We start from the raw sequence: 25,101 nt of genomic DNA, 5'->3' as shown, positions 1-25,101 counted from the left end.
TAACCACCAAAACCTGCACGGACTGCAACGTGTGACATATATCATGCCAGTTGGGGTACCTTGTGTATACTGTTTGCTTTTACTTTTACTCATACTCATAGTATATATTCAGATTAAAATGTATGGTAACGTATAATATAACCGGCATACAGTCCCTCATCTGCACCTTTTGTTTACACTGTTTATGTTTTTCATAAACAGTATAATGTTATCTTATCTTAAAATATAAATGCCCAAGCAATGGAAAGTAATCCGTCTCCTCCCTTCCTCCAGTTCCACAAGCAGCAGTTGAGCTCGATAGTGATGCCCCATCCCGCTACCGCCCCCTTTGGCCACAAGCGGCAGCGCATGGCGGGACCCATGGCCTACGACAAGGCCGAGATCTCCAGCCTCCAGCAGAGCGAGGGCCTCCTGGAGAAGATCATCAAACAGGCCAAACACATCTTCCTACGGAGCAGGTGCATATCTCAGCTGTTGACCTTTAACCTTCCTACGGAGCAGGTGCATATCTCAGCTGTTGACCTTTAACCTTCCTAGGGAGCAGGTGTATATCTCAGCTGTTGACCTTTAACCTTCCTACGGAGCAGGTGCATATCTCAGCTGTTGACCTTTAACCTTCCTAGGGAGCAGGTGTATATCTCAGCTGTTGACCTTTAACCTTCCTACGGAGCAGGTGCATATCTCAGCTGTTGACCTTTAACCTTCCTAGGGAGAAGGTGCATATAGCAAAATAGACAGTGAAAATGTCCTGTTAATGACGTAGTACATTTGAAACTTTGGCTGGTGTTAAATGTACTCTTTAAGACTTTTTATACACTGTGATTTAATGAAATCATAGCAGTACTCTCTAGTCCTTTCACCATTTATTATTAAATGTCAAATAAATGTTTGCTTGACTGCTCAGCAACGGTAATGTTGATGTACTGTGTGTGCGCACCAGGACGGCACGGACCATCGACAGCCTGGCCAGCCGCATCGAGGACCCCCAGATCCAAGCCCACTGGTCCAACATTAACGACGTATACGAGTCCAGCGTCAAGGTCCTCATCACGTCGCAGGGATACGAGCAGATTTGCAAGTGAGTACAGTAAGGAGGGGTCGGGGGGCTGTAGACCCAACAAGTGAGTACAGCATGGAGGGGTCGGGGGGCTGTAGACCCAACAAGTGAGTACAGCATGGAGGGGCCGGTCTCAATAAAGAACCCTCTCTCCTGTGTCTCTACTCCGTCTCCCTTTTAGCCTTCCTACTGTCTCAATAAGAACCTTCTCTCCTGTGTTTCCCCTACTCTGTCTCCCTTTTAGCCTTCCTACTGTCTCAATAAAGAACCCTCTCTCCCGTGTCTCTCTACTCTGTCTCCCTCTCACCCTTCCTACTGTCTCAATAAAGAACCCTCTCTCCTGTGTCTCTCTACTCTGTCTCCCTCTCACCCTTCCTACTGTCTCAATAAAGAACCCTCTTTCCTGTGTCTCTCTTCTGTCTCCCTCTCTGCCTTCCTACTGTCTCAATAAAGAACCTTCTCTAATGTGTCCCCACTCTGTCTCCCTCTCACCCTTCCTACTGTCTCAATAAAGAACCCTCTCTCCTGTGTCTCCCTACTCTGTCTCCCTTTTAGCCTTCCTACTGTCTCAATAAAGAACCTTCTCTCCTGTTTCTCCCCCACTCTGTCTCGCTCTCAGCCTTCCTACTGTCTCAATAAAGAACCTTCTCTACTCAGTCACCCTCTCAGCCTTCCTACTGGCAATAGAGAAACTAATCCTAGCCAGAGTGGACTGCCCTTTAGATGAAAGAGCATTTAGAGGAGACCGTGTATTTAGCAGGTTTTGTATATCATAACCGCTGGAGTGGAACAGCACCACAAGCTGTTTAATGGAGAGAGGGGTTACTGTATGAATGAAAGTGACTGTTGGTTGTGTCTGTTCAGGTCCATCCAGCTGCAGCTGAACATGGGCGTTGAGCAGATCAGAGTGGTGCACAGAGACGGACGTGTCGTCACTCTGTCTCACCAGGAACAGGAACTACAGGACTTCCTCCTCTCACAGGTAACACGAGAAGATTATCTCACAAGATTACGTGAGGAAGAAAAAGACAAATATTTCTGCCATTTCGAGTTCATAACTATGTCACAGAAGGGCTGTTCTTTCTCCGTGCTTTTCTAGGTGTAAATATCTCACTTAAAATATGTCTCACAGTTTCAAATGGGCCCTTTCCACAGCAGCCATTTTGGCTTGTCATAGATGGGTAAACAATGGTGTAACCTTAGATATAGAATATTCACAATTCTGTAACCATAGTTCTAGAACATTCATCATCCTATATTTGTGGTTACACCTTTGTTTATCCATCTATGGTGCAGTCATACATCATGTGTAAACGGTGCCCCCCTGTGTCCGTGTGGTGTTACTGCAGATGTCTCAGCACCAGGTGCATGCAGTACAGCAGCTGGCTAAGGTGATGGGATGGCATGTCCTGAGCTTCAGCAACCACGTAGGACTGGGCCCAGTGGAGAGCATTGGAAACGCCTCCGCCATCACCGTAGCGTCCTCCAACGGCGAGTACGCCATCTCAGGTATGAAGGCACAGGGGCTGGAGAAGGGAGAACACGGGGTCTTGTGTCTGTGTGTAGGTGTAGTAGAGGGTGTGTGAACAGTACTTTATTTATGTGGTATTCTGATGCCACAAAAGTCCCCCCCCATTCTCTGAACCCGTCTAACCCTGATACAATTTGCAATAGTTAACAAAACCTTCCAAACAATGTCCCTTATGGTTACCCCTGGATAGAAAAACATTTTGCGTTGAGACAGGTTTTTTATACATCATGTGACCTGTCAATGACACATACTACAATACCCATAATTCTAGGTTGTCCCCAACCAATACCCATCATTCTTGCTCGCTCCCGATCAATACCCATCATTTTAGCTTGCTCTCGACCAATACCCACCATTTTAGCTCGCTCTCGACCAATACCCATCATTCTAGCTCACTCTCGACTAGGGATGCTCGATATTGGCTTTTTTACCGATACCGATATACCGATATTGTCCAACTCTTAATTTCCGATACCGATATCAACCGATACCGATATATGCAGGGTTCCCCCCCCCCCCAAAAACTGAATAATTTCAGGTTATTGTATATGTAATTAACATTACATATCTCTTGTCGTGTAATTAATACAACATTATGCATACTTTGACCATAAATAAAATAATAATTTGTTCTTACTTGCTTGCCTGCATAAATAAAGGTTAAATAAATGTAAATTTCTTTTTGATATTTTCCGATATCAAATTTTTATGCCAATATCGGTAATAATAATAATAATAATAACTTAATTTTATATAGCGCCTTTCAAGAGACCCAAGGTCGCTTTACATAGGGGGGGGGGGGGATAACAAAGTAACAGACAGTGGACAGACACAACATATACATATTAGTGATGCACCGATGTGAAAATTGTGGCCGATACCGATAATCGATATTAATATTGCTGTTCTGGCCGATACCGATATTTAACATATATTTTTTTTTTTCTTTTTTTAATATCGGCCCTATCTTGATATCGGTCCGATACCGATGTGTAAAAAAACGGCCATATCGGCCGATATTATATCGGCGGCCGATATATCGTGCATCACTAATACATATAAAGTGAGAGATTAGGGGTTAAAGGCCGAGTTGAAGAGGTGGGTTTTGAGCAGTTTTTTTAATGAGTCCAGAGTTAGGGCGGTGCGGAGTTCTGCTGGGAGGGAGTTCCAGAGGGTGGGAGCTGCCACACTGAAAGCTCTGTCCCCGAAGGTCCGCAGTCTGGTTCGGGGGATGGAGAGCTGACCAGTGTCTGTGGATCGTAGGGACCGTGACTGAGTGTAGGGGTGGAGGAGGTCAGTGAGGTACTGAGGTGCCAGAGCGTGAAGGGATTTGTAGGTGAGCAGGAGGGTTTTGTAGGTGATGCAGGATTTGATGGGGAGCCAGTGGAGGTGGATGAGGGTGGGGGTGATGTGCTGCCAGGGTTTGGTGCGGGTTAGAACCCTGGCAGCTGAATTTTGAACATACTGGAGCCTGTCCAGGGTTTTGCTTGGGACCCCGGACAGGACCCCGTTGCAGTAGTCCAGGCGGGAGGTTACAAAGGCATGGATGAGGGTCTCAGCTCTGGAGTCGGAAAGTGATGGTCGGAGTCTGGATATGTTTCTGAGGTGGAAGAAGGCGGATTTGGTGACGGAACTGACATGGGCTTGGTAGGAAAGGGTGGAGTCCAGGATAACGCCCAGGTTGCGGACCTTTGGGGATGGGCAGATGGAGCAGCCGTCTATGTTGAGGGTGAGATCCCCAACCTTCCGGAGAAGGGCCTTGGGTGCCACAACCATAAGCTCAGTTTTATTGTTGTTGAGTTTGAGAAGATTAGATGACATCCAGGTTTTTATTTCATGAAGGCAGTTGATAAGGGAGTGTGGGGGGAGATGGGTGGATGGTTTGGTGGAGAGGTAGAGTTGTGTGTCAGCATAGGAGTGGAAGCTGAGGCCATGGCGGCGGATGATCTGACCGAGGGGGAGCATGTAAATGGTGAACAGAATTGGGCCAAGTACGGAGCCTTGGGGGACGCCTTGGTTGACTGGGGCCGGGGTGGAAGTGGTATCGCCGATGGTGATAAACTGTGTCCGGGTGGTGAGGTAGGATTGGAACCAGGAGAGTGCTGAGCCAGTGATTCCAAGGTTGTTGGATAGGCGGTTGAGGAGGATGGAATGGGAGACTGTGTCAAAGGCTGCAGAAAGGTCCAGGAGGATGAGGATGCTAATTAGGGGTGGGAATCACCAGTTTCATCATGATACGATACGATATCGATTCTTTGGACAACGATACGATATTTGCCGATATCACAAAGTCTCTCACGATACAATACGATTAGATTAGATTCAGGTGCCTGCAATCGATATGAGATGATATCATATGCCCATTTAACACAATCAGTAACATTTAGATCAACTAAAAAAAGGTAACGAAAATATCATTTGACATTTGTATTTTTGAGCTCTTCCAGACATTTAAAGGAAAATCAATCTATTGTTTTTAATACAAATAGACCTCCTGTTTTGATATATTGAGCTTTAAACTTTAAGCTCCATTTTTTGGAACTCAAAACTCAACCTAAAACCCCTCCCTACCTCCCTCTCCCAAACCGTTCCTACAACAATTTGTTGATGTTGCATGATCATGTATAGGCCTACATTTATTATGTATTATATTGTTTATGTTTAAATAACATTTAAACATCAAACTCCTCTGACCTCATCTGGTCTTTCCAAAGACACGCGCACACACACACACAGAAAGGGAGAATGCTATGCTGTAACGTCTACACACACGGAGCTACTGCTGTTGTTCTTGGGCGGATATGAGACTCGCCACAGGATTTTCAAAATAAGAGTATCGATATGAATCGATCTTATTACATTGCATCGATCCGATTCGATCGTTGATAATTACATCGATGTATCGATCTGGATCGATGTATCGTCCCACCCCTAATGCTAATGTGTCCAGAGTCAGCTGCAAGGAGGAGGTCGTTGGTGATTTTGATGAGGGCGGTCTCTGTGCTGTGTTGAGTTCTGAAGCCGGATTGAAAAGGCTCATAGAGCTCATGGTTGGACATGTATTGTTGGAGTTGGGCGGCCACTGCTCTTTCCAAGATTTTACTAAGGAAAGGAAGGTTGGAGATCGGACGGTAGTTATTTAGCTCATCTGGGTCGAGGCCGGGCTTCTTGATGATGGGAGTGACGGAGGCTGTTTTGAAGCAGGAGGGGACGAGACCAGATTCTAGTGAGGAGTTGATGATGTTGACCATGGTGGGGCAGAGAGCAGGGAGGCAGATCTTGACCAGGGTAGTAGGCATGGGGTCGAGACTCAAGTGAACAGGTGGAGGCTTTGACTGAAGTTATAAGTTTGGCAATTTGGGGACCATCCACCGGGGAGAAGGAGGAGAGGCTGCATTGGGGGGGGGACCCGGGGGGGAAGAGCAGGTGAGGGGGAGGAGGGGGGCACTACTAACTGCTGGTAGATGGTATTAACCTTGTCCTGGAAGAAGACAAGGAACCTGGAGCAGAGGTTGTGGGCACCAGATGGGCGGGGGGGGGTCGAGGGGGCGGAGTAGCCGGTTGATGGTGGAGAAGAGTGTCCTGGGGTGGTTTTGCTGGTTACCGATGAGGGTGGAATAGTATTTTGTTTTGGCCTTGGAGAGAGCTAGCTTGTAGGTCTGCACATGGTCCTTATAGGCCTCGAGGTGGACAGTGATAATATTGGACATCCCTACTCTCGACCAATACCCACCATTTTGGCTTGCTCTCGACCAATACCCATCATTCTAGCTTGCTCTCGACCAATACCCATCATTCTAGCTTGCTCTCGACCAATACCCACCATTATAGCTCGCTCTCGACCAATAACCATCAATCTAGCTCTGATTGAATGTGTAAAACCATTTAGAACCACATTCATCAAACCACTGTATACTGAAAATCTATGGGCAAGACTCCTCCGGCGCCAGAGAAGCGAATGGACGGCCATGTCTACTAGGGGTGGGGGAGAAAATCGATACGTAGTAGTATCGCGATACTTTGCGTGGCGATACTGTATCGATACAAGGATGCCAAGTATCGATATTTAATTATTCATTAACACTTTGATTACCAGCCATGCGGTGCGCCTTACCCCCGTTGACTGCCACCACCCACTTCAATGATAGCGTTGTGAACGCATAAACTATGTCTTCAATTATGGCTATGTGTCTAATCTGGCCATCGCTTATCAATGACTTGTTTGCAGTCAACATTGTCGAAACGGATTGTTTTTTAATCGGTTCATTTCCGTTTTATACCATTTTGAAAAACCCTTGTTTTCTTGAAAGTTTCAGGAAAATATAAAGATTCTGTGATAAACGCCCTTTACTGGAATATTCTGAAATACACAAAAAAATGTAATTTTTCGGCCTATTTATGAAACATTTTCAAATAAACGCTAGATTATCGATAGTATATGTGTACTTATGCACGCTAGAGAAGTGAGCTGAAAAATCGATTCTCTCATTTCCTGATCAACACACACATACACATATGGCACAAGCTGATATCTCTGTGAAAACAGCTCTGATTATCCTAAGACTGGTCAAATAGATTCCTTACCTCAGATCAGATGTTCTCCAAGAAGATTATTCCAATTCCTGATCGCCATTCCAAATATCGATCGCGTTTATTGATCCAACGCTGGGTACTGGAAATATGTATTCCACTCTGTTTTGCGGCTCTGCAATGACTTGGATCGTCTCGGATGGCTTGCCGGAGAAGTAAAATGAGGAAACTGGATCCCCCCCCCCCCCCCCCCCATGTTTCATTCAGTCTAATCCAATGGGGTGCAGTACAACAGGGAGAGACGATAGGGGGCGGTATTTTCCCAATGGAGCTCAGAGAGAGTTTGCAGCACTAACGTGAGACTAGATTGATGAAATATGAATTCAAATCGCTAATAAAAAAAAACTCTATTTGTCGTCGCTGGCACTCAACGGTCGGCATGAACTAACTACATATAGCGTTGTTGGCACTCAACGTGTTAAAAAAATATTGTATAAGGAAGTTGCATTGTTCATTTCAATACCTGTAATAGTACAGTAATCCACACACATGTGCATTCAGTTAAATTGGAATATGACTGTAATACAAACAGTTCAGTTTGTCAGGTACATGCAACACAGATTACAGATTACCATGTTCTGCAATAAAAATTATTGAAGTGAGATGAACAAATTTATTTTATTAGATAAAACATGTTGACAAAGTTTTACTTTGCAGTTGAAAAAAGGTAATAAATAAAATTTGATACAAAAATAAAATTAAAATTAAAACTTTCCCCCCCGCAATACTCAGCGTATCGCGATATATTTAGTATCGCGATACGATAGTATCATATCGTGAGGTCTCTGGCGATTCCCACCCCTAATGTCTACTGCTTCTAAAGGGCTGATTAGGCATATTTTACTAATATTTCTGTACACTCAATACCTGAAGGGGAATGCCACTCATTTGAAGAATTCACATGTTCTTACTGTTCCCCAGGACAGGCAGTGTTTGTGAACACGCACCACAAAGAGATCAAAGAGAACCCTCTAATTGGTGATGTCACTTGGATGTAGAATCTGGGGCTGCTCCGAATGTCCCTCTGATTTTATGAGGCCATCAAATGTTTGTGTGAGCTCTTGCACCCAAATGAGGTTTAGATTCTGCTTCAGACCTTCTGGCAATGTTAAGAATATAAATTGGGTGCAAAGACTAGTGACTGTGTAAAGTAATTCATTCTATGGAGCAGCCCCCGATCTTTCACCGATCTGATTCACAGATTGGAGGGTTCTCTCTCTGATTTCTAGCTTGAGGTAGAGTGGTGCATGTTCACAAATACTGACTAAAGTGTTCTGTCCTGAACAGGATGAATTCATTCTTAAAATGGGTGGCATTCCCCTTTAACGGCAGGAGTTAGTCTTGCGAGTCATCATAACCTCCAATGTGCCGATTTTATAGACGTGTGTGTGTGTGTGTGTGTGTGTGTGTGTGTGTGTGTATGTCTCGTCACAGTGCGTAACGGTCCAGAGAGCGGCTGTAAGGTGCTGGTCCAGTTCCCCAGAAGCCAGACCAAAGAGCTGCCCAAGAGTGACGTCATCCAGGACGCCAAATGGACCCAGCTGAGAGGCCCCTACAAGGAGGTCCACTGGAGCAAAATGGAGGGACGCAACTTTGTCTACAAGATGGAGCTCCTCATGGCTGCTCTCACTCCCTGTCCGTAGATATGGGCTGCCTTCAGCTTGTCAAAGAAAGTGACTCTCGCTCTCATACTTTTTGACAAGTGAACAGTGGAATATGAATACCTTTCCAACAGGTTATGCTGTGTAAATGGGTGTGTCTGTCCCACCTTTCCCCCCATGTACCTTGTACTCATGTTACACAATGCTTTACTTTCATGACAAATGCAAGTGTTATCCTTTTGAAGGCCTTAGTGAAAAGGACTTTAAGTATCGGTTATAAAGAGCCAATGCAGATGAAGAGTAAATAGATATAATTTTACAAACTTCTTGATGTAGGCCTGTTTTTTTTTCATGTCGACTCTTGAGGACTACAGTCAGAGAGAAACCTCAACAGACCTAGTTTTGCTCTGAAAATAAATATGTAATTCCCCCCCCCCCCCCCCGTCTTGAGTCATTTATATACATTCGATCCAGTGATATCGGCAGTGAATCCAGTGTAAGATGTAAACGGGTAGTGTAGCTCTTCTTGGCACATAGACCTGCTCATTGTTTTCAAACCTGCAGTCGTTCCTGGCTGCTGGTAATGTGATGAGCAATGAGATACAAAAAAAGGGTTTCCATTAAAAAAAACTAAAAGTGGATTAAGAAAATAGTCCTTTCTTGCAACTCTTGATGGGCGTCGACAGTCTTGCTTACACGTCCTTTTATAATGCCTTGCTTCAGCAGTCTTGCTTACACGTCCTATTATAATGCCTTGCTTCAGCAGTCTTGTTTACATATCAGGCATGTCACGGATCAAAGAGGCTGCAGCTCCGTTTGATCATGTTCTGCAGAAAGAGGATCAACACATTGTCAAGTTATTTACCAGGTCCCACAGACACTAAAGTGCTTTTCACTTCACACCAAACCACGGCCTGTTTACTGAGAGACATTGCAGCTACCTGAAGGAATCACACACAGGCTCATGACTCACTATATGACACTGCAGCTACCTGAAGGAATCACACACAGGCTCATGACTTACTATATGACTGAAGGAATCACACACAGGCTCATGACTCACTATATGACTGAAGGAATCACACACAGGCTCATGATTTACTATATGACTGAAGGAATCACACACAGGCTCATGACTCACTATATGACTGAAGGAATCACACACAGGCTCATGACTCACTATATGACTGAAGGAATCACACACAGGCTCATGACTCACTATATGACTGAAGGAATCACACACAGGCTCATGACTCACTATATGACTGAAGGAATCACACACAGGCTCATGACTCATTATATGACTGAAGGAATCACACACAGGCTCATGACTCACTATATGACACTGCAGCTACCTGAAGGAATCACACACAGGCTCATGACTTACTATATGACTGAAGGAATCACACAGGCTCATGACTCACTATATGACTGAAGGAGTCACACACAGGCTCATGACTCACTATATTGATCTAGTATCAGGAGAAAGAAATGTCACCCCTAATTTATGTTAAATCACTTTTAATTCAGACCGAGACGGCTTTTTGCAGAAACTGTCGATTACAATTGATCGCACATGGAGCAGGAGTGTGTGATGTCATTCTCCTTAGGTGTATTGTCTGCTTTAGCCAGTAATCCGAACGTCATGAACCATATTTAAGCTTGCCTCCCCTGTAGCCTATGTGTTTGATCTGGTGTGTCGCAGAGCAGCCCGATCTCACTTAAAATGTGTAAATAAAGTACTAATCGAACACAGGAAAAGAGGTATATAACATATGCTATGTTATACCCATAAGTAATATATTTACATATTGTATTGAAAATGTAATATATACATACTTATTTCTATTTGTATATGTACAAATAAGTACATATTACATATTCAAAGAATTTACTTTTAAGTTCTGCTAGGGATCGAACCCGAACTTTATGTCTTAACAATAACAGCTAAGTGAATATTAAAACTAACTATAATCAAAGTTAGATAGTGGTGAGAGCACTCATTAACTGATTGTTGGTTCAACTCCTGCTTGCAGTGTTTGTTTTGGACTTTTGTCAATACAATACGTAAATATATTACTTGTGGCTATTGATTGATTGATTGATTGAAAACTTTAACAGATTGCAGAAGGGGTACAATACAGTATGGCTCAATACAAAACTGCTAAGAGGATGCAGACCAGAAAAAGACTTTCGTCTCGTTTACATCGGGGTCCCCCATTTTCAATTAAACACACTATAACAATGTACATTATGTACCTTTTTTCCTGTGGTCGAGTAGTATTTTTTATGTTTTCTGATGAGAACAACACAGTGTGCTGGGTTATAAGACTTATTTGAATAATCAGAATAGTCATCGGTATGAGGTCCTGATGGGATGAGTTACCTGCGATCTGTCGCCTTTGTCTCCATGCTCGGATCTTCTTATAGGCCTTGTCCAGGAGCCACATGGAGAGCATGAGGAGGCCTGCCAGGCAGCTCAGCACGATGGCAGAGACGGATAGGTACTGCAGGTCCTCATACAGCACCTCTGGAAGACATGGAGATGACATAAATGCCAGGACAACGTTAGAAATCAAGCCAGTTTTGATTTCATTTTGAGTCTTAAACAAATACATTGTTAAAGGTGCTGTAAAACTGTATCCAATCAGGAGAGAGAACCCTAGATAGATAGAAATCTTGCCAAGACACATTTGCTTAAAACTAGTTTTTATTTCTGTCTGGACTGGGAGACCCATGTTACTGACTAAACATCTCATCATCAGTGACGGCTGTCATAATGTAGAGCTGTTATTTTAACATGTAGACCACTTATTTCAACAAAATAAATACCACTTACAGCACCTTTAAGTCAACTTTTCAATTGGGCCCATGTTTATTTCCTGAGGAAATGAACTTGGGACCCAAGCTGTTCCCCTAGCAACGGACCTTTAATAAGGGGAGCGGGAAAATTAAACCATCTGAAGGGTCTTGTACAGTATTTACATATGAACCGAAGAACAGGTTCCTCCCTGTGAATCTAGGGCAGCGACAGAGAAAAGATCATGTTACAGATTGACGGACAAACCAATGAAGTGAAGTAGGGGACAGTTTTTTTTTCTTTCTTTCTTCTGCTTAAAACACGTGATATTTGTTCTAACCTTTGACAAACGGACGAAGTAAATAAAGTTTGTACATTTTATAATCCTCTTTAAACTTAACACAGTCACACACACTGATGAATACTGTCTCACCTGAGATAAAAATGGACTCTAATCTTACATTTAAAAAACAAATCAAATCGGTAGTAAACAACGCAAAGTTTCACTTATCAAATTTCCGTCACATCAGAAACTCTTTGTCAACAAAAGCAGCAGCACTGTATTTTAAGGCCATTATTATGTCACATTTAACATACTGTCTGACTAGCTGGACACAAGCTTCCTGTACAACACTACGATCTGTACAGGTAGTTTACCATCAGGCTGTGAAAGTATTAGACAGGAAAACAAACAGCCACCACCATTGTCATAGCATAACAAACCAGAACCTACTGAGCTGGGACAATCTCGTTAAATTCAAAGATGCCTGCCTTACCTATAAAATCCTACATGGCTTGGCTCCTCCCCCCCTCTCTACTTTCATAAAACAGAAAGCATCTGCTGACAGATATACCAGGTCTGTAGTTAGAGATGGGACTGTGTAGTACCAAACAGGAGGTCTGCTTTTAGTCAGGCAGCCTTTTCCGTGAGAGCATGCAGCCCACACCTGGAACAGTCTGCCAATACGGCTCAGGGAGTATCAAAGTTACATTTAATTTAAATCTAACTTCAGTATATCAAAAAGCAGGGTAGCCGGACCAGCACTCCGAAACATGTCTGCTATCCATTCAGGCTGCCATTAAAAACATTGAAACTGAGAGTGCTGGTCCGGCTACCCTGCTTTTTGATATACTGAACTTTATGGGATTGCAGCACCCAGTGTGAGAACTTGTGAGCGCGGTCTAACTTGACTATATTTAAATCTAACTTAAAATCATGGTTGAGAGATGGTCAAGTGTGCGACCATTTTAACTGAGGGGTTGTGATGTATTGTAATGTATTTTAAATAATGTATTTATTTTTAAGTATTTTAGTGTATTGTAACCTACTGATTCCTACTGTGTTTTAATTATTCTACAGTCTTAATTATTGTAGTGCTCATGTCACCTGCCCCAGAGACTACAGTTGGAAATTAGCCAACCTGGCTAAACTGGCATATTTACAGTAAAATGTTCCTTAATACTGTATGCACTGTCTCTGTATTTTAAACCAATAAATACAAATACAAATACACTGTGAAAGACAGAGCAATGAAGGCTTTTTAAAGTCAAATACAATTTTCATTTAATTTTTACATTAGGGCCTACTACAGTATGTTACTATTTCTACAAATGAAGACCCATTACTGCCTTCAGTTGGGTATCACTGTACAGCCTACAATGTGAGAGAGCTGGACATTCCTTTATGGTTAATGTTCAACTAACATTTACTGACGACAGTAAACAGTTTTATATAACCACTATACACCACAATGAAGCTTGACTTTTTCAGTCCCGATACCGATACCTGGGTTTGGGTATCGGCCAATACCGATACCGATCCGATACCCATTGTCCAAATTATTTTCCAAAAAAGTTTAAAAAAAGAAAAGAAAAAAGTATCCAATTTTTTTATATATTTTTTTAAAGAATTGTAAAGGATCACAAGTGTGTTTTTGATTTGTTGTAAACAAAGACAGAAAATAAACTTCATTCATTCAATTAATAAACTGTATGCCTCACTGTCACTGTGTGGAAGACACTGGGATCATTCTTTTGTGCAAGGCAACATCAGGCTTGACTTAAAACATTACTTTCCTAACTTAGTGAAACTAAATGTAACAAATTAACACATAGATATAAATGTACTGAATGGCTATTTCTCATTTTATTTATAAAAAAAGAAAAAATCCGATATAGCTATTTTACTGATATCGGCGGCCGATACCGATACCAATATCGGATCGGTGCATCCCTAATTTTGACGAGTCCATTGTTGACTATCTACACCTTATCAGTCATGTTATGTATCAGTTGACTGTGGGTCATATTTAGATTACACAGTGTTGACTTTAATATGACTTTAATACAGGTGCTTGCAGTTGGTTTCAAAGCTATTTATCTGAGAGATTTCAGTGTGTGTGAAAATGGGAAATGCCCAATCAGAGCTTCTACCCATTAAAAAATTTGTTCCACAGGGATGAATCATGGGCACTGTCTTATTGACCATTTACATTACGGTAATAATATGATCTCATCTCTGAACAGCTGTCAAAGCCATCTGCATAAGGATGACATGGTTCTCTATTGTACTGCCGAATCTGTGCAACTGGCCACAAAAAATTTACAACACTCCTTTGATGGCCTGCAAGATGCACTTATTAGTCTTAAATTGGTGCTTAATGCCAGTAAAACGAATGTGTATGTTGTTCTCTAGAACCCAAATATCGTTTACAATGGCTTGCATATATCTACTGTGAATGGTTTGGATATCGAGACTCTCAGAATACAAATACCTTGGTATTTGAATCGATGAGGGATTTACATTTAAATATCATGTGAGTGAAAAATTGCAGTAAATTGCGGCAAAAGATTGGCTTTTTGTATAGAAACAGAGCCAGCTTCCCTATGATTAGCAGAAAGAGAGTTGTTGAAGCAGTGTTCCTGTCCGTTTTGGATTACGGAGATGTGATTTATAGACATGCAGCGGCTTCCACTCTTAAGCCCTTAGACTCATTCAGCCATTCGATTTATCTCTGGTGATAGTTATGGTACTCACCATTGTATCCTCCTATAAGGTTGGGTAGGCCTCTCTGGCAGAGAGATGTGAATTGCATTGGAATCTGTTTCTTTATAAAGCCATAATTAGAGACTGTCCAAATTATATTATTGGAATGGACCACTGGACCCTATTGTACATGATCCAGTGATTGGCTTTCACTTAAAGTGCCTAGAGTTTGTACTGAACCTGATCCAGTGATTGTTTTACATTTAGAGTGGCTAGAGTTTGTACTGAACTTGATCCAGTGATTGTCTTTCACTTAAGACTGCCTAGAGTTTGTACTGAACTGCCCCTACCTCATGGAATACACTGCAGGAAACTCTGAAACTGGACATTCTAGTGTCTATGGGTCAGTTTAGAACATAATGACCAATCAGGTCACCACAATAATATGCAATTGTCTTTAAATTGGTACCTCTGTTTTTTGCTTTTGAAATGTGCTCTTAATTTGTCTGATTGTCTGATGTTTCTATTAGCACAGTATGACATTTGTGAATGTAATAACTCAACAACACTGCACATGATTAATTTAATTACTCAGTGTATTTATCAAGTATAAATAAAGATTGTATGAAATTGAACATTTATTCTGGTTATAGCACACACCGAATGTTAAACAAATGATTTACGTCCCTGCCTGGCTATCCCACATTAGGTAAGCAGTGTTCCTGGCTCCAGAAAGCACAGCCAATTGATTTATTAAAGCCAATTGACTGCTTGTGTCCCTAAGGGCAATCATTCTGAACGGCTTGTTAAGGCGAAGACTTCAAACCCTGGCCAAAAGACTATGTTACTCAGGGCCGTTTCTAGATTTTTGGGGGCCCTATGCGAAATGTTGTTTGGGGGCCCCTATTTTGTGAAACTATGGTGGGGGGATTCCAAACTCTTTAACCTCTTAAGCCTGAGCGGTCCGGTACCGGTACGAGATTGATATCACGCCATAAATCCACCTCTACAGAATATATGAATTAATGTTCATATGTTAAAAAAAGAAAATCTTCAAATGTAGCCAAGAGTAAAGACCCTAACCCTGTCAAAACAGCAGTCAAAGTGTATATTTTCAGCACTACGTTTGTTTACTAAGTGTTATTAGTGAAATATTAGTTTATAGAAATATCAGTGCATCGAGTCGGAAAAAGGCGTTTATTGACGCAAGGATTTGGTGCAACCTAACTTGAGTGTAGTCTTTTGAAAGAAAAGACCCAGGGCTTTCGAATAAAAGAAAAACTACACTTCCCAGCTCACACCAGCCCCTGTCAATAATAAAAAAGCTTTTTTCTTTCTCTTTTTTTCTCACAGGTGGAACAAACCTGAACGTTATTGCCATAAAATAGAACAGTTCGTTTCTCTACCTTTCTGTGAACGTCTAGCAAAAAACGGCATTGCAATCTGATGAAAAATGGCACATTATAAAAAAGTAACTGTACTTACAGTAGATTTCATTCACGGTTTTTGCTGCCCTGTCAGGGGCACCTGGTGATACTAAATCCAGATTTAACTCTGCCATTGGAAATGGGAGATTTGGCCCGATCCAGAGATGTGTGACTTGGCCATAATAAGGTAATTTATAGGCCTGATATTCTATAATATGAATATCATATTTCAAATAGCATGTGTCCGGATGGCAGAATTCTACAAGACCTCCTGTTAATCATCTGCCCTTTATTCATTTGCTTAGATTTTTTGTACATGTGATCTCAAGAAGGTGCTGAATGAGCTAAGTTTCATGTCTGGTAAATTTTAGCATGGTGTTATTCACCGTCAAAGATGAAAAAAGAAAATGTATATTCTCGTTTGGTTCATTACAATTTACTCAAGCCTAGTAACAGACAATATTTCTGATACTGGCAATACATTCCCTGGGATCCATAGATGTCCCTAGATACCAAGAACATGCAAATGGACCTTAGAAGTGGAGCAATCTTCCATTTACTTGGGTATGTATTTTTAGGCGAACTTTCTGAAAATATGGCTAGGGCTTAAGTTACGGTGGGCATGCATTCAACATTAAAATGCATCAATCTAGGGCGGCTGGGTAGCACAGCGGACTAAGCGTCTGTCTACCACCGCAGAGACAGTGGGATCGAATCCAGCTGCGGTACCTCCGGCTTGGTCGGCCGTCCATACTGACACAATTGGCAGTGTCAGCGGGTGGGAAAGCCGTGGGGTTGGTCCTGGTCGTTGTAAACAGCGACTCCTACAGTTCGGCCGGGGCGCCTGCACAGCGAGGGAAGGATCTGGGGGAGGTAGTGTGACCCTTCCACACGTTACACTCCCCCAGTGTGCCAGTGAGTCCGCGCTGCCAGGTGAAAAGAAGCGGTGGGCTGGCTACACATGTGTCGGAGGAAGCATGTGATAGTCTCCGCCCTCCCAGACCGACGGTAGGGGGTAGAGTGCGCGACGACCAGGAAGGGGATTGGGAATTGGCATAACGACTAACATTGGGATGGGAGAAAAACGGAAAAAGATAATAATATTTTTTTTTAATCAATCTGGTGCACTTGAACCCATTCTCCGCCGTTGACGTGTTTACACGTCATTCTCCGCCATGCGTAATCTGCCAAGGCGTCTTTGAGATCAATATTTCATATTTTCGTCATGGTATTCACATTTCACCCACGGAGTCTTGGCTGGTGCTGTAGGACTCCGCTCAACTCTGCACCTGGTGGCCGATCGGCGAGTTGCCAAAACCGGAAGTGGCCGGAAGTGCTTAGTCCGTCCCCTATTCCGTCCGGCCACTTGCTATCGCTCGCGGGACTCTATCCAGACACCGTGGATATCGATCCGTTGCCATAACTCAATAAACAACATGATTGGACGTATATTAGTATTATACAAACCGGAACTGGATCACCTAGATCAACATCACATAACTGGGATCTGTTTGCGCCAGTGTGATCGCCCAACGGTAAGAGGAAGCTGCCGTGAGTTTCAGCGTTTTTGATTATTATTATCCATACAAACTGCTCTGATCTATATATCACCCATACTACATGAATCATTTAACGTCGGTCATTGAATTATAAACGACCCCCCCCCCCCCCTCCGGTCACCAGCAGATGACCAGTCATGACGTTTAGGATCATGTACAGTTGAAGTTTTTAATATAACGTTGATCGGTATCAAACTGCATTTGATCATCTAATATATGCATTTATGGCTATATCTCACATTCTATGAAATGCAGCAGAAAACGATAAAAACATATTTATACTCTGGACGTTATTTTAGTATGAATGTGTGAATGAAAAAGTAAAACGTTCCTACATCCTGAACGATAGATAATTGATGTTGAATGGGCCATAGTAATGTCAATTTAGCAATACAATTTAAAAAGTTATAGCCCTGCAAAGAAGGTGAACATCTCCATAGACAAATAGTGCTGGCAGAGAGGCTACAAGGATGGATATAAGCTCTGGCAGAGAATGGGTTAAGAAGAAAAGAGGCTAGATCCGTGAAAAAAACATATATATTTTTTTCTCACAAATTTAAATCAAACATCTCAAGTTGACCCCAGCAATGACAGAAAATTATAATAAATAGGAAACACTGGGGCTCCCCTACATCAAGAAACTCCTGAAAACGTACAGGATTTACCGAATCTGCATTATAACATCTCAAAAATGCACATAAATGAGACAGATACTGCTTTTCCTTAAATTTCTGACTTTAAGGAAATTTAAATGGAACTATTTAAGATAAAGTTAAAGTTAAATAAAGTTTGAAAATGCAACTACATTTTCGGGGGCCCTATGCAGCCACATAGTCCGCATATGGCAAAAAACGGGCCTGATGTAACTTTGTGATGCCTGTTGATAATCAAAGTTTTTTCGGGTGCCATCAGTTAACACTTTGATTGCCTAAGGCTAAATTCATGATATACCATAGGTTGCCAGCTCTATTTGTCTATGGAGAAGTTCCCCTTCTTTGCAGGGCTATAACTTTTTAAATTCTATTGCTAAATTGCCATTATTAGGGCCCATTCAATGTCCTATATGTATTGTTCAGGGTGTATGAACGTTAAACTTTTTCATTCACATATTCATACTAAAATATGATCTAAAGTATAAGTATGTTTTCATCTCTTTCTGTAGCTTTCTCCAGAACGTGATTTATAGCCCCAAATGCATTATATTGATGATCAAATACAGTTTGATAGCAATCGGCGCGATATAAAAAAATCCAACTGGACGGACTTCTGGAAGTTACTACACGTCATCTGATGTTGACCGGATGGGCGAGGGGGCGTTTATAATTCCGTGGGCAGCGTTATACCATTCATCTAATGTGGGTCAAATGTTCATCATAGCAGTTAGTGTCGAACACGGAAATATTACACGCTAAAACTCACCCCAGTCTCCGCGGGCCGTTGGGCGATCAGCCTGGGGTAGACAGTTTTCCATTATGGGATGTAAAAATATCCGGTCCATTTCCAGCTTGTATAATAGTATATACGTCCAAATCATGTTGTTTATCGAGTTATTGGCAACGGATCGCTATGTATTGTGACGAGCTAGAGTGCCGGAACCTATACCGAGTGCCCGGAAGTAATATGGGTGAACAGCACATCGTCCAAGTAACTTCCTGTTTGGCGATTGCGCCGATCGGCCACCAGATGGCGCTCTTGAACCGCTAGAGGGTTCAGTGGGGCTTTTTGGTGGGTCTCAGGCCAGCGGATGGGAAATATGAATCCGATCACAGATTTTTGAAATATTGATATCAAAGACGAGTTACGGCGTCTTCGGCAACTTGAGCATGGCGGGGAAGGACGCCTAAACTCGTCTTCTGGCAGTTAAAGTGTTAAAAAAGTTTCTAATTTAGCCGCGGAGCGCACCGACGACAATGTCACCTTCTTGTCGAAGGGACAAATCAAATCAACCGAGGGGAGAGATTATAAATCGGAGGTATCTGAAGAGAAATTGACAGCAAAACAAACCAATCCATAATGGAGGAGAAGCTAATTTTGGCAGTTTCCGACAAACCTTGTTTGTACGACCAGGTCTTACCGTGACCGAGATATGAACAGCAACGCCTGGAGGGCTGTGAGTAGTAATATATACCCTATAACTTATGTAACGTTAGCTGAGGTAGCAATGGTAATCAGTGGTATCGCTCGTTGCTCCCTGTGTGCTTTTGATTCTTTATGTGCCTCACGTTTGAGAGCAATAAAACAGCATCCAATGTGATTTCCTAAAATGGAAATACAAATATATGAAATGCATGTATGTGCAGTGCTTAGCTTCTTTACATTCCTGGGTTAGGCTGCCGCTTCCCAGACAGCTAATCTGTTCAGGAATTAGGAGTTGACACACAGAGGCACCGAGATCATCCAACTCACCGTTGACTTTCAAAACAAAGCCAGCATCTCGGCTGCTCCCCGACTTCTCCGTGACGGTGATCACGTAGTATCCAGCGTCCGGCAGTCGCAGGTTCGACAGACCCATAGAACCGTTCACATAGTGCCGCACTCTGTCCCTGTAATCCAAGGTGATGTTGGTGGGACCCTCCGGTTGCCAGGTCCCGATGGTCCTGCTCACCACTCCGGACATGAAGGTCCACTGTATGGCGGGGATGCCGTGGCAGGAGACGTTCACGGAGAAGAAGACATCCTCTTGCACGGACCTGGTGAGACTCCTCTGGGCAGAGTGGATGGAGATGGCCCCGGCTGTCCGAGCGGAGAGGACGGAAGGAGAGGTGTTACGGTTGATGGCAGTGGTAAAACAAAAAGGTGTATATACTGTACATGTTTATATACTGAGAATAGCAGTATTTTCTTTTCCTTCTTCCAAAAGATCATGTCCATACTATGGATTTCAACCATTTATATCAACCAAAGATGGCTAAACTCAATTTATCATTTTCCAGTACATCTCTGATGGCCGATGGAGTCTGTACAGTGAAGTATTTCTGTCATTATATCTTTGCCCTACTTTGATACTACAGTGTTATGCTCATATTTGCTCCATTTATCATCTCCATAATTATTTAAGGCATTTATCACCATTCTATTTCACCTAAAAAAACATGTTATAACACTAGTTTGTAGAATAAATAATCTCTCATATTGAAGTTATTCTCATGTACTGATTCTATGGGGGCTCTGCATGGCCTACAGGTACAATACTCCATGAAGACCCATTGCTGCCTTCAGCTGGGCATTACTGTACAGTACAATGTGATAGAGCTGGACCTTCTCCTTCTTTTATAAAGATGACATATTAGCAACAATTAGTCATTCTGGTCTTATTTTTTGTATTCTTTACAAGTGTTATGGATGTTACCGTTATGGATGTTACATTGCAAGTGACGGATGTTACATTGCGAATGTGTGTTGTTAAGTCCGATTATGACCCCTTTTGTAAAGGCCATATGAGTGTTTTGGTTATTATTATTATTATTATTATTATTATTATTATTATTATTATTATTATTATTATTATTATTATTATTATTATTATTATTATTATTTCAAATAGAAGGATATGATTTATGGGAATGTTATGATTTATCTGTGCCAAAGCTATATATATTTCGGTTATTGTATTACATGAATGTTTAATATTGATCGGATTTAGATAAAGTCAGTCGTATTTGTCATAATAGGGCATTCTGGAACCTAGAACCTTCTAGAGCGTTGTGGTGACGTCATAATAGACTTTCTAGAACATAGAACATTCTAGAACCACAGTATGACATCATGATAGAACGTTCTGGAACATTCGTGATGTCACTGTATGATGTCATAACCGAATCTTCTAGAACAGTGGTTCTCAAACTGTGGTACGTGTACCACTAGTGGTACTTGGTGGTACTGCTGGTGGTACTTGAAAACATTTACAAAAAAGCACTTTTTTTTCTTTTTTTTTTGCAGTCAGGCCACTGAACTTAGAAGCAAGGCAGGCCGCCTGTAGCTGTTCCGTAACCGTTGCTATTTCCGGGGTAGGCCTGATTGGCCCCGACAGGCACGTGACCCGCCGCGGCCACGCCCCGCGGCAGCCCCAGCGGCAAGCGCGCTACTGCTGGAGTTCGCTTCGCCTTTCACATCGCTGCCGTTGGCGAAAGCAGGATGAGAGGCGAGAGCGTAGATTTCGCTGTGTATCATTTAATCATTTAACATTTGAAAGGCATACATTGTTGTCATACAGAAGTACAGAATACTTTTATCCAAAATGCTTCTTACTGTTACACTGTTAGAGACTGTGCTAGACAAATGAATGACTAATTCGGTCAGAAATAACGTAACTAATAACGTTAGTAAGCACTGCTTATATGCTTATTATGTCTGCGGGGTACAGTAAACGTTTCTCCCGGTACATTCTGAAGAGCACACCGCTGTATGTTGGAGAACCAGCGGTCTTCCGAAGTTCCGCTCCTCCTCACTCGAGTGAGACTAAAGCCGTGCACAGCTCAGCCCTGTGAGACGCGAGCAGGAAGGAGCTGGGAGTCCTTCCAATCGGAATATGTTGTTTCTTTACACATATGTTGGATTATGAATATGTCTTTATAGCTACAAATGAATGACTAATTCGGTCAGAAAGCAGTAACACAACACAACTGTTGTGTTACTGCTGTTCTCGGCATAAGCCCCAATAAAGACCATCACCAGAGCTCAGCGATGCCGCTCGCGTGAGCATATTCTCCCCGCTATTTTATTTCATACAACAATGTATGCCTTTCAAATGTTAAATGATTGCATGACTGCCGACTGCGGCGCGACGCTGTACATATGTCTCTATACTATTTTATTTCATACAACAATGTATGCCTTTCAAATGTTAAATGATAAATGATTGCATGACTGCCGACTGCGGCGCGATTATTATGACTGATGACTGCGATGTGAAAGGCGCCGCAAACTCCTTCCTAATGCTGCGGGCGGCGTTGAAGGCGGAAAGCGCATGTGAACCACAGCAGCCTCGTTGCCGCGTCCTGAGGCTGCCGCGGGGCGTGGCCGCGGCGGGTCACGTGCCTGTCGGGGCCAATCAGGCCTACCCCGGAAATAGCAACGGTTGCGGAACAGCTACAGGCGGCCAGGCCAGTGTTTCTGGTTGCGGCGGCGCGATAGTTAGATAACCTAAGTGGGGAACAACCAGGAGATCACTGTGACAGAGCGTAATGCAGTCTAAACAGTCATAAATCTTTAATTCAACTTCAGCCCTGATCATAATTTTTTTTTTGTAATGTCAGATAAAAAATGAATACTCCCACTTTTCTGAAAAGAGTTGGTGTTAAATCTGACATTACAAAAAATCCATCAAAATCTGTGTTGCTGCTAATCATTGACACATGCCTAGCCCCTTTCGTGACTTTCGGTTTGCAAGCCTGGGGCTTTTGTGACCGGAGTCACTTGCTCACACGCCCCGATTACCCAGTAGAGAAACGACCAAGCGTCATCAAGGGGATCGCGGTGTGTCAAGAATACATCAGATCTGAATTTCAAAGATACCCAGCGTACAATATGGGTCTAACACAGCTTCACGATGGGGTCTGGAAGCTCGGAGTTGCTGATAAACATTTTAAATCATTTTCATAAAACGAGTGTACTCACAGAGCGAACCTTGGCAAAATGGCTGGTGCGTCCAGCGATCACTGCACTCCCTATCGGTCCCTGTTGGTCATTACAACAATACACAGGAGACGCGCTCAGCAGATTCTACCCTGTAATGGCCTATAGGTAATGACCAACAGGGACCGATAGGGAGCGCAGTGATTGCTAAACGCACCAGGCATGCGACAAGGAAAGTTGCAGAAGGAGAAGACGCCATCTTCCTGCCAGAGTTCGCTGTGAGTAGCACTTGTGTTTCCCAACAATGTTTTAAACTGTTTATTGGCAACTCCGAGCTTCCAGACCCCATCGTGAAGCTGTGTTAGACCCATATTGTACGCTGGGTATCTTTGAAATTCAGATCTGATGTATCCTTGACACACCGCGAGCCCCTTGATGACGCTTGGTCGTTTCTCTACTGGGTAATCGGGGCGTGTGAGCAAGTGACTCCGGTCACAAAAGCCCCAGGCTTGCAAACCGAAAGTCACGAAAGGGGCTAACACATGCCTAGCCTGTAATAATCTCCCCCAGAAAAATGTACGTACTTTGCATTTGATATATTGAATATATTTTACTTTGTGTTTTTTTTAACTAATTTGTGATGCCATCACACAAACTGGCATTTAAAGGGTAAACATTCAAAAATGTATTGAATATGTGTTTTCTTTTCTTTTTTACAATAATTTGAGAGAGAGAGAGAAAGAGAGAGAGAGAGAGAGAGATAGAGAGAGAGAGATCTTAATTTTCTCACTTGCTATGTGAGAATGTTAGTTATTATGTTCTCAATGCCCCTTGCATTGTATGAGTTGTGTGGAAGAGTTTGCTAGTTCTAGTGCTAACTCTTTGTACATTGTGGCTGTGTCTGACAAAAGTTAACAATAAATAATACTATTAGGAATACATTTGCCTCCTGCGTGAACTGTGCATAGCTGAATAGACTGTATTTTAACGCCGGTTATATGGTGGTACTTGGAAAGCCAGCTACGTTCTCAGGTGGTACTTGGTGTAAAAAGTTTGAGAACCACTGTTCTAGAACATTTGGGTCTCTATATATAGCCACGATTCTCTCTGTGTCAGAGGCATCTTCGACCAGACTGGCCGTTTGAAGTATAATTCACACATTACACGCCTGCAATAAGAAATGTGTTGACCTTTTGGATTTTGAGATAGGTGACAAAATACACAGCGTTATGGATGTTACGGAAATTGAAAAGCTTTTCGGACTCACTGAACACATGATGAACACTCTGTGAATACCTTTTTCAAAGAATAACATGTTTACTATCACTTTGTAGGGAAGGGTTTGAGGTACCCAAAAAGCACATTCAATAAAACCTGGCATTTCCTCTCAAGGAATGAATCACAAAAAAGTGCTGTTATGGATGTTACATTTTTGCGTTATGGATGTTACACGTCTGAAGGAGCCTGTCTCTTTAGGCAAACATCCTCTTTTTACCATAGTGCTGTGTTGTGCTGTGAAATTTAAACCGCTGAGAAAGTGGCGAGGTTATACGAGTACCAGTCTCAGGTATCCACTCCTGACAAAAGAGTTTCTATCAAAAGGGCTTGGCACCAGTACAGTACATAGCTGAGCAAACAGACATGCCCCTAAAACCTCAATAACAACCCTGTCATAGAGAAACTGACCTCTGTTCATTAATTTCGCGTTGGATACATACCTAGATGGCACACAAGTAAAGCGACGTTGAGAAACAGAATGACTTCCTGTGTATCCCAGAGCCTGAAAAGCCACATTAGAATCCTAGACCCATTGGTCAAAGCACCATTAGAGAGTGTCTACATAGCCATGCTGCCACATCTCTCTCCCTCTCCCTCTCTTCTCGTTTTACTCCAGAATAAACATGTCCCCAGGTCCCTCCTCCTGTCTTGGTCTTCTTCACTGGTGTCTGGTTTCCTCGACGTCTGTGTTTGTTTGG

General features: G+C 42.6%; 2 protein-coding genes across 2 annotated transcripts in view; one reads left to right on the top strand and one right to left on the bottom strand.

The window, feature by feature from the left end:
• The window catches only part of med17 (mediator complex subunit 17), a 22,788-nt gene extending 13,575 nt beyond the window's left edge, over positions 1-9,213 (top strand). Inside the window, exons 9-13 of the mRNA XM_084318297.1 lie at positions 274-458; positions 941-1,078; positions 1,922-2,039; positions 2,407-2,566; positions 8,613-9,213. Of these exons, the coding sequence (XP_084174423.1) occupies positions 274-458; positions 941-1,078; positions 1,922-2,039; positions 2,407-2,566; positions 8,613-8,821 (810 nt within the window). The 3' untranslated portion in view covers positions 8,822-9,213. The remainder of the gene's footprint in view (positions 1-273; positions 459-940; positions 1,079-1,921; positions 2,040-2,406; positions 2,567-8,612) is intronic.
• vstm5 (V-set and transmembrane domain containing 5) lies at positions 9,070-25,101 on the bottom strand. Its single transcript, XM_084318307.1, has 4 exons — positions 24,844-25,101; positions 19,958-20,284; positions 11,166-11,309; positions 9,070-9,606 (listed from the first exon to the last, which is right to left on the bottom strand). Exons 1-4 carry the CDS (start codon positions 24,917-24,919, stop codon positions 9,575-9,577), a joined length of 579 nt encoding a protein of 192 aa, XP_084174433.1. The 5' UTR covers positions 24,920-25,101; the 3' UTR covers positions 9,070-9,574.

Source organism: Notolepis coatsorum (genome assembly GCF_963971535.1).
Source record: "Notolepis coatsorum genome assembly, chromosome: 1".
Taxonomy (NCBI): Eukaryota; Metazoa; Chordata; class Actinopteri; order Aulopiformes; family Paralepididae; genus Notolepis; species Notolepis coatsorum.
This window is presented reverse-complemented; position numbering and strand designations above follow the sequence as displayed.